At 35.3% G+C, this 10,380-nt stretch overlaps 1 protein-coding gene across 1 annotated transcript; it reads left to right on the top strand.

Moving 5' to 3' along the window:
• Positions 1–221: 221 nt before the first annotated feature.
• On the top strand, positions 222–10,156 carry LOC134527984 (HIG1 domain family member 1A, mitochondrial-like). The gene is made up of 3 exons (XM_063361124.1): positions 222–645; positions 1,803–1,920; positions 8,717–10,156. The coding sequence occupies exons 2-3, from the start codon at positions 1,821–1,823 to the stop codon at positions 8,914–8,916; spliced, it is 300 nt and encodes a 99-aa protein (XP_063217194.1). The 5' UTR covers positions 222–645; positions 1,803–1,820; the 3' UTR covers positions 8,917–10,156.
• Positions 10,157–10,380: the final 224 nt, after the last annotated feature.

Genomic DNA, 10,380 nt, shown 5'->3' with positions numbered 1-10,380 from the left:
CTGTTACTAAGCAATTAGGCGCCAAGTAGTTAAATTAACATTATAAACCTAACTCTGGATTTAAACCCTTTTTTATAGAAGTTATAGGCCACCCAATAAATAGCGTCATATGTCGTGCAGAACATGGCTTCAGTTTATCACGAGTCGTATTTCTACATAGTCCTCCTTGTTCTATGGTTTTGTATCGTCATCGTAAATCGCAACGTCGTTTATACCTTTATTTACTCTATGGTCATTGGTAAATCGTAAATCGTAATGCGATGAAATGGTGATCATTCATAAATCAGGCACATTACGTCACGAGGGATCATTGCTAAAGAGAATTAAGGAATTTTGAAACATATTAGAATGCAGTTCTTGATTCAACACTTTAATTTCAAGTTTTATATATTTTTGAATAAATGTATTGAATATAAAATCATCAACCAGAAATCAATGACCAAGTGTAGATAAATTACGTCATGTCATTTCGTTCTTTTCTGTTACGAGCACGTGGTATGACGCAATGGCGTGTCAGATGTTCTACCCTACCCTAGGCTACCTGCCAACGGTTCTGGCAGTCTTATTAATAGCCGTCAAGGCAAGGATAGAAGCGCACAGTACGAGTTGTGGAAGGTTATCAAACAGGAGAGTTCTCTTGTATGGGTAAGCAATAATGTTAATTTATCCTGCGAACTTATTTTCTATATATGCAGATTTATTTTGAGCAACCTGTAACTGTTAGAATTTAATGCCCCTTTGACCTTGGCGTTTTTAATGTATATTGGGTGTATTTTTACTTAAGTGAACATTCTTGAAAATGTTAGGAAAATTGCAGCGAGTCAAATGCAGTACCCTAGATACAAAATTTTGACTGGCATTTGGTTATTCCTTGAAAGTGTAGTAAGCGCATAGGCCATATGTATGTCTTTAGCTGACTAACTTTTCCTTTATAAAAGCTTATAATTGTTTCCTTGAATCTGTTGTCAAGATATGGTCCAATTTGGTTATGTTTAGATAGACATGAAAGTAATAAGTAGCCTTGTGGAGTGGGTAGTTTTATTAGTTCGATTAAGGCCAAACACTCCTCAAATTGGCTGGCCTCAGGGTACTATGAAGCATTACCAAAATGAGGCAATTTTTCTCAAAGACTTTCTTCTTAACAGGTGATCTAATGTGGATTGTGAAAACATAATTTCATCCTTTAGTAAACATGGCTATAATTAATTAATTTTGAATGAATTAAGGCTATACTTAATTAATTTTGAATTATGTAATCAAGCTAAACCCTTAACTATACCTAACTTAATCATTGAGCTGCTGCTATAGTTTTCTGGTAATTTATTTCTTGCAATATCTTGCCATGGTATAAAATCATTTCTAATAATTAAAATGTAAAAATACAATGTTTTGATTTTAAAAAAAAATATTTTTATGGAAAATCTGCTTTCATTCAGTTACTAATATTAAAAGTAGGTACCTAATAAGCTTACCTCTCTATGTGGCAAAATGTATCTGATCTTTTCAATTTGGCTTGGAAAGTCTGCTAAACCTATCGTCATTTTACAATACCATCTTAAGTATAATAAAAAGGAATTGTTAATAAATTTATTATATTGAGTTGTAGGCTTAAAAAAAGTCTGTATAATAATTGTAATAGGTTAAGTACGTAGCAATCTAATTACCATCCTAGTACATAATATATACTTATCTTTACTGCAGAACAGTATTGCCAGTTCATCTCTAAAAGCTGCTAGGCTAGGAGTTTGCAAGAGTTGTATAAATGGGTACCTGCTATTGTGAATGTATGTACTGGTTTGCAGTTGCCTAGAGCTCAAGAAATGGCAATTGAAACGTCCTTGTCGATGGCTCAGTTTGACAGCGAGTCAAATGCAAACAAACTTGTGCGGAAGTCAAAGGATGCCCCATTCTTAGTTCTTGGTGAGTAGATCTTAAGGTTTACCTCACCAGCCATGTAGAAGTTGAGTTGTATGTAAGTAGTACCTAGCTTTGAACACAGAAAATTATCGAACAGTGAGTAACCATAACACAAATAGTCAGTTTTTATTAAATAATAATTACTTTGTTTCATAAATAGCAGATGTTGCTTACATCTGCGAATATGCACTATGGACAGGGATTGCCCTAGGACAAAAATAGTGTTGTGAAAATGTGATAACTCAATATGGCAGGTGAGTCAAAGCAATGTTTAAATGCTGGAAGTTCTTTACAATTGACTTTATTAATGACAAGGCTAGTTTGTACTTCTATTAAAATTATCCAGCTACATTCTCATCGCAAATATTTCTGGTAACCTTAATGGAGTTTGTGCATGGATATATCTGATAAAGTGATCAGTAGTGGCAAACATTTTTCACGAAAATATCTGTTGACACCTATTAGACTGCAACCAGTTGTACTCGCATTGCTGGTTTCTTCCTTATGATTAGCGGCCATCTGCGAGAGAAGTCGTTGCAGTATTTGACCTAGCCACTCGGGATGGATTTGCTTCTGCACCAGATAATTGTGATTGGTGTTGTAACAATCAACATGAACCTATAAGAAACTCTACCAAACAGGAAACACAGACAATGCTAGTGTTTCAACTTTAATCTAGTCAGGGAATCTTATCGAAAAATATACATGTTCCTAGTGATAAATAATTTAGTATCAAATTTGCTATCTGAAGCCAAAACGCTAAGCAATCATGAACTGTTTTTAGATTTTAAATTTTCTGATTATAATAATAATAATAATAATAATAATAATAATAATAATAATAATTAATTTACACCTGCAATTGGGCTTCCGCCCGGTGGCAAGGAGTTCCCACCCCCAACTACCCTCATTCCTCCCCCCTCTGGAGCCTCCTTCGTAAGTCCTTCCCTCCTCCCAGATCCAGTGTCCTCCCCTCAAGTTCGTTCCACTCACGCCCCGTCCTCACAAGGAATACCTGTCTTCCTCTCTCTGTCCGTCTCCATTCTCTCTGAATCTTCCACTCATGATCCCTCCTTCCTCGATGCAGCCCTCTGTGCAACCTAGCTCCCAGCTTTCCCCAGCCCCCCTCCCCCCCACGAATTACCTTATTCATTCTCACCAGCCTTTCCACCTTCCTCCTTTCTTGCAGTGTGTCCCACCCCAGCTCCTTCATCATCACCGATGGTCTGTGAGTTTCCCCCATCCTGCCTTCGCCTTCCCTTCTCCTCCACATATTCATTACCCATCTCGCTGCCTTGCGCTGCACCCTCTTCAACTCCTCAATTTCCTTCTCCACATAGGGGTCCCACACCGCCGCGGCATACTCCAACACTGGCCGTACCAATGTCACGTACGCCTTTTCCTTTACATTCCTACCTGTCCCTTTCAGTGTCCTGCTAAGCAGCCCTAACCCCATTCTGCCCTTCGTCACCACCTTCTTGACCTGCTTTCCCCACCCCAAGTCGTTCTGCAGGATCACTCCCAGGTATTTATACTCCTCAGCTTCCTGGATCACCTGTCCCTTCCAGCAGTACACTTTTCCCTCCACCCTTCTCTTCCTCGTGAACCTCACCACCTTTGTTTTCCCTACATTTATACCCATTTCGTTTTCCCTCGACCAGCACTCCAGTTTCTGCAAGTCCTCTGCCAGGTGCGCCCCTTCCCCCACAGTTTCATAGAGCACTAATAGTTTAAAGAGGAAAATGTCACGTGATAAATAGATGCAATCAAAAGTTTTTGTTATATTATTGTGTGAATTTCTCTGGGATCAAATGTTAACTATTATCTGGTGAGTAGGGTCCTTTATAGCCATGATGGAATTCTCGGTAAGCTCACTGTCAAAGGACGCTACCAACTTCAGCAGAAGTAGTTCCCATAGTTGCAGGAATAAACTTTCTGATCATCATTTATCAACATTTTATAACACTCTTTGCTTAAGTATTTTGTATTCCATGTACAAACTAGTCTGCATATTTAATACATATACAGGTATTAACATTATTATTTGAACTAGTGACCAGTTTTAATGTGCTGATCATATGATACTATGAAATAATTAGGTTCCTTCTGAACCAAATCACAATATAATAAACTAAATGAAAAAAAAAAATTATTTGGTATACACAAATGAAAAAGCTAAATTTTTTATAATTTATAAGAACTATCAGCTGTTAGCTTGGCTGGGGATGTAGGGGGAGTGCGTCGTTTGCCCTAAACGCATTTTCGAAGCATATTCTCGCATTCCTCATTCCAAACAGGCGTTTGCCTTAAAAGCGTTTGCCTTAAAAGCGTTTGCCCTAAAGGCGTTTGCCCTAAAGGCGTTTGCCCTAAAGGCGTTTGCCCTAAAGGCGTTTGCCCTAAAGGCGTTTGCCCTAAAGTCGTTTGCCCTAAAGTCGTTTGCCCTAGTCGTTTGCCCTAAAGTCGTTTGCCCTAAAGTCGTTTGCCCTAAAGTCGTTTGCTCTAAAGTCGTTTGCCCTACAGGCGTTTGCACAAAATGTTTGATAATCACATTCGGACCAAGCTCCGGCATTTGCCCTAAAGGCGTTTGCCCTAAAAGTTTTTCGACAGTCGTTTGCTCTACAGGCGTTTGCCCTACAAACCTTTTCAAAGATAGATGTCCTTACGTGTGTCGCCCCTGTTGACAAATGTTGGAACCATTCTCCAAATGAGTACAAAGTAGAAAATTCACAAATTAGATGGCAGCACATACAGTTTGCTTTCCCAACGTTGAAGTCTACGAATGCAGCTGGTAATTGAACCTTACAACAGATGGTGCACCAACCTCAGTGACTGGATTGTATTTTTAAAAGAATTTTTTAACAGAGAGGTTGATGTAATATTTTCCAAGGTGGGGGGGGGGGGGGAGGAAGGGTTAACTAGCGAACGAATTAACTTAATTTAATATTGCTGCTATATATAAAAACAAGTGTTAACAAAAGGAGCTTACAAAATTTTATTATCCTTGCCTGCTGGAATTTTCACTTAAAGTCGTCCTAAAAACGATGACCCTAAAATAATTTATGGCAGAGGATTATACATATGCATTTATAAAAACATTTTCAGTGTTTAAAAGTTACTGCTAAAATAGCCTCCGTGACCTTCATGCCTATTTTCAATTTTTATATAACATGTGCCCAACTGAATCTGTCGTTTTATTAATATGTTTGTAGAATGCGGTGAAAATACTTCCATCGAGAGTGTGCATATTTTGCTAATTCGCCCAGACTATCTATAGCTTAACCCCTAATAAGTTTTATGGGAACAAGTGAAGTATAATAAATTACCTACACACAGACACAGCGAGGTTCTTTTCAGTGTAAATGTTACATGGCAGGACAATATTCAAGAAAAGTTTAGCTTGGGAGAAGAGTCCTTTCAAAAAAATGTCAGGTAGGAGACCTGGTACAATACACAAGATAGTCATTCGTAAAAAGATTCGACATGGCACAACTCGGCGTAAACTGGCTTACCAAGAAGATAGTCGGTCGATACTCAAAATGGCGTGAACTCCAATCGACTAAACTAAATGTTTACTATGGATCCTCATCAGGGCAAGTTACTGATGTACAAGGGTTTGATCTTCCTGAAAATGAACTATTAAGTAAGTGTGAACATTACATTGCGTCACTACAAGTCACTTTGGAAGAAGGAAGGAATATTCTGGAACAAACAATTATGCATACAATCCCGCAAGGAAAGTCGTACTGTGTGCGGTGGGCTAAAGTCACATTATTATTATTATTAAGAAATACCATTACGTATTTTCATTATTTTATTTTGGGAATATAAGTGGAATCCACTATGGAAATATGTGAAACATTATGGATACATTAATTATATATATTATATTACGGACATAGCCTATTTTAAGAATCATGCCAACCAATGACTATTATCGGCCAACTCTTATAACTGAACATCAAAGTGATCCAACACAAACATTACAAACTAAATGCAAATTATGGAAAACCTAGAACAAAACGAACTGGAATACTTCTTCATTGTGTACTTCAGCTGTATGTTGTGTATACATTCCAGAATAAAATAGTATGAACAATAATTAGGAGTTTAACCGCATTAGTACTATTATGCTAATTAAGAAAATGTTTAACAGCTAGTATTCACATTATTTACCCATATGCTCGTAATATTTTAAGTATCATAGCGTAATGCGCGTCTGACAGCTGAAATTGAAATAAGCAAAGCTCCGGAAAAAAAGTTGAACCTTTTTTCAGCAATATTTTTGTTAAATCGCCAATACTGTTTTTTTATTATACTATTTTTTTTTTTTTTTTGGTCGATGATAATGTTCCGAAATATTTTACAGAAAAAATATTCGATAACATTGAACTTAGCGCTGTTGGTGAATCTAGGAAGTTCATACCACATGAATTACCACCAAACCTCGATATAGGCTTACATAAGTGCCATATAGCGACGGTTTTGTAAACTTTGCATTTAGAGGGAAAACATTTATTGAGGTATTGCCACCTGCAGAGGAAATATAAACTACAAGAACACCGTTTGAATCGATACATAATTGAAATAACCTACATTACCCAAAATAACCTAAACTTCGTTTACCCTAAAGTCATTTGCCCTACAGGCGTTTGCCCTAAAGGCATTTGCCTTACATGCGTTTGCCCTACAGGCATTTGCCCTACAGGCATTTGCCCTACAGGCATTTGCCCTAAAGGCGTTTGCACAAAATGTTTGATAATCCCATTCGGACCAAGTTCCGGCATTTTCCCTAAAGGCATTTGCCCTAAAAGAAGTTTTTCGACAGTCGTTTGCCCTACAGGCATTTGCCTTACAGGCGTCTGCCCTAAAAGTTGGTGTGGTTTTGTTAATCCAAAACATAAGTGCTTGCCGGCGTTTGCCCTACAATCGTTTGCACTAAACTGCATTTGCCCTAAAATCACTTGCCCTACAGGCATTTGCCCTACGTTTAGGGCAAACGCCTGTAGGGCAAACGATGTGTACCCGATGTAGGTAGTACAGTAAAATTTTCCAGCTCCCAACTTTTTTTCTGAGCCATTTCCAACATGAAGTTTGTTGTTACATCTTGTCTTAAAAATTTCAACAGCCGCTGCAGTTTAATTATTTGTAGATAAATGCTTTCTTACTTTAAAGCAATTTTTGTTGTGAAAATATCTTCTACCTACTTTAACTTTGCTTAATATGTTTCCAAAGTTAACAATAGGTAGCGTGTTATCGCATTTATGGTATAGCTTTACATTGGCTCCTTTTAATCTGTTTTGATTACAATATTTTGGGTAGTAAAGCTCCAAAAAAAGGAACATGATAGAACGTAACAAGTTTAAAAACCTAAGGTTTAAATTATGTATTAAGTCGCATCTGGTTCGAAGATACCGCACGTGACCATTCCTGCCTAGCACTGTGTCAACATCAAGTATGATAAAATTTGCAGATGCTGGAAAATTTAAACTAAACTAGATTTGTGTTTATGTTGATTATGCCATGATGTAATTTACAATGGAGAACTTGGTGGTGGTGTAATATAATTCTATATTATTTATTTAAAAAAAAAATATTTTATTAGTATCCTGATTGTGCATATCAATATCAAAAACACTTTATATATATATAAATATATACATATATAAATTTGTGTGTGTGTGCATGCATGTGTGTGTGACTGCATGCATGTGAACGTAAATGTTCTACCAATGAAGATTTTAATAGTCAAATGATGAAGTTTCTTTACTGAAGCCTGCAGTACATGTATCAATATTTCTTCTGAGATTGTGTGTGTGTTTGTAAATCTTGCTTGATGTGCATGGTTTTGTTCAATTTTTATTACAACTGCTTATGTACAGTGAAGTGAGAATTGGGTTGAAATTTTTATAGCTGGAATGTTGCTTTTTTCTTAAAAAGTTTTTTCATCCAAGCTAATGAGCAGGCGGCAAGATTTTAGGGCAATGTTTATGGTAGCATAGTGGTTAGCTTTGTGATAATACAACCTAATGTAATTTTTTAGGAATTTCCATGGAGTCCTAATGTTTTTATCATTAGGTTTTATTTTATTTTGTGGAAGTATAACACTATTTGTGTGGTTGTGCATGTTAAAACTTTTCCTAGATTTATTTTAATCTTTAAATAAAAAAATTACATGTAAATTGTCTTGCAAAAGGACTTGTAATGTTATTCTTACATGCCTATTCTTATATCAGTTTTCATACATGATTTATCATTTCAGTATTTATTTTGTATTCCTGCAATTTTTTTAATAGCTTCTAACAAAAACATTTCACAATTTAGAAAAAATCACAAACAATAATTTTTAAAGTGCTTTGGAAATCCATAATAGCACCAAAATGTGTTTAAAATAATGAATTTAATCAGCTCTTTAACAAACCTTCAATCACAAAAATGTAGTATCTTTAAACAAAACTTTTAATGAAAAACACTTATTTTGCATCTCATGTTTACATTACTGATGATTGTACTTTTTCAATACATAAATTTTTGCAGATTAATTTTTATTCTGTCATAGACATATTTATAAAAATATTTCATTTTAAAAAATGCATAATATATCGCACACAGTCGGAATTCACTATTTGGTGGAAAATGAATTTAAAAATATTGTAGTGAAACATTTGTATACCTTTTGAAAAATATAAATTAGCTTAAAAATAAAAATATAAAATCTTGTACCATATCGCTAAAGAACTCTTTGTTTATCAGGGTTGTAGCATTGGTGAACATAAGATAATGAAATGTGTTGCTTGCAAAGGAATCGCGGGCTGCGCGCTGGCTTGCGGCTATGGCGCCTACATGTTCAAGAAGCGCAATATACCCATGTCGCTGTACCTGATCCAGCTGCGCGTGGCCGCGCAGGGCACGGTCGTGGGCTGCCTGGCGTGCGGCCTGGCCTACACTCTTGCTCGCGACTACATTTTCAACAAACCTGGACTCACCGACGCCAAGAAGTGACATGCCGGGGGGGCCTTCCTTCCACTTGAATGGCTCTGTCGTAGAGCTGTTTGTAGCCTCCCGATTCCTACCAAGTAGGAGGATTACAATAGTCATGCCAGTCATGTGTGTCAGAAACTGTCGTGAAGCCAAGACTAGTGCACATTGAACCAAAACTAGGTATTTAAACATTGTGTCTGAGAATTGATGTATAGAAAATTGCATTTACAGTGGGTCGAAACAGCATTGAATGGGAATGTAGCACCTATATCTAGTCTATTGATCATGTCATTTTTTTTTGTTGAAAATTACATTTGGATACATTGAGACGATTCTCCAATAAACTTAGATCTAGACAAAAGGAGAATTGTAGATATCATTTTGATAGTTCAGCTGCAATTATTCGCTCAAGAACAGATTGGATCTAATGGTTGTTCATATTTTTGTTCGTAAATTCAGATTTTACTATTTATTAAAGATATTTTTAATAAAAGTAACTCTGAACATATTTAATTTGAGATACTTTTGGATCTGTAAATGAGATTGGCTCTATATATTGATAAGAAGTGTTTTTTGTAAATGACCATTAATAAAAATAAATTTTAATTTTTGTGAGTTTTGATTTAGTATCCTTAATAACCAAAATACAATGTTGGCAATTATTTTACCAGAATTGGCACAAATATGTAAAATATGTAAAAAAAAAAAAAATTTAAATTCCTTTGGACACAGCCTACAGGTGCAGTTAGAGTTTAAAGTAAGTACATTTTTTTTTCTGTAATTTTCTTGAAACTATTAAATATTTTTGGAACATTTTGAGAACTTAATGTACATATCCTGAATGGCTTTCAATACGGTACTCCAAAATCATCTAGTAAACATTTACTCATATTCCATGTGGCAAAAATATTTTGAACATTTTTAATTCAATGCATTCAGCATTGAATAAATTAAAATTATTTTCACTACTATACCTACTAAGGTAGGTACGAATTTTGTTACCTTAAAAAATATTTTGTATTTTACTTTTGTAAGTGGTTGTATAAAACTTTGTTTTGGACCAAGTTTTAAAATAATTTGTAGTATTACAATGAGTTATTATAAATTTGATAGTAAAAATAAGTTTTGTTTTTTTAAATTCCAATTCTGTTTTTTCAACTTCTTGTAGTAATAGTTACAAACAAAAGTTATAAAGTTAGGATTTTTGCAATAAATTATAACGGATTTAATTGTTTACCTAATAAAGTTAGTTCTTTTTGTACTTAAAACCTTGTTTTTTAAACCCCACGCAGTAATTTTTATTTATAACAAGAATAGTTTGACAAAAGTTTTATATCGTCAGAAGGTTTCAGCACAATTTTATTGTTTGGTAGTGTACTCATTAAGGGAGTTACAATTTTTTTTGTCTTTCGACCTTTTGTTTTTTACACCCATTGCGGTAATAATTGGTTATAACAAAAATTTATTTCAGAAAAAAAGTTTTAG

The sequence above is a fragment of the Bacillus rossius genome, chromosome 1, assembly GCF_032445375.1.
Source record: "Bacillus rossius redtenbacheri isolate Brsri chromosome 1, Brsri_v3, whole genome shotgun sequence".
Taxonomy (NCBI): domain Eukaryota; kingdom Metazoa; phylum Arthropoda; class Insecta; order Phasmatodea; family Bacillidae; genus Bacillus; species Bacillus rossius.
The sequence above is the reverse complement of the archived record's forward strand: the minus strand, read 5'-3'. Positions and strand labels throughout refer to the sequence as shown.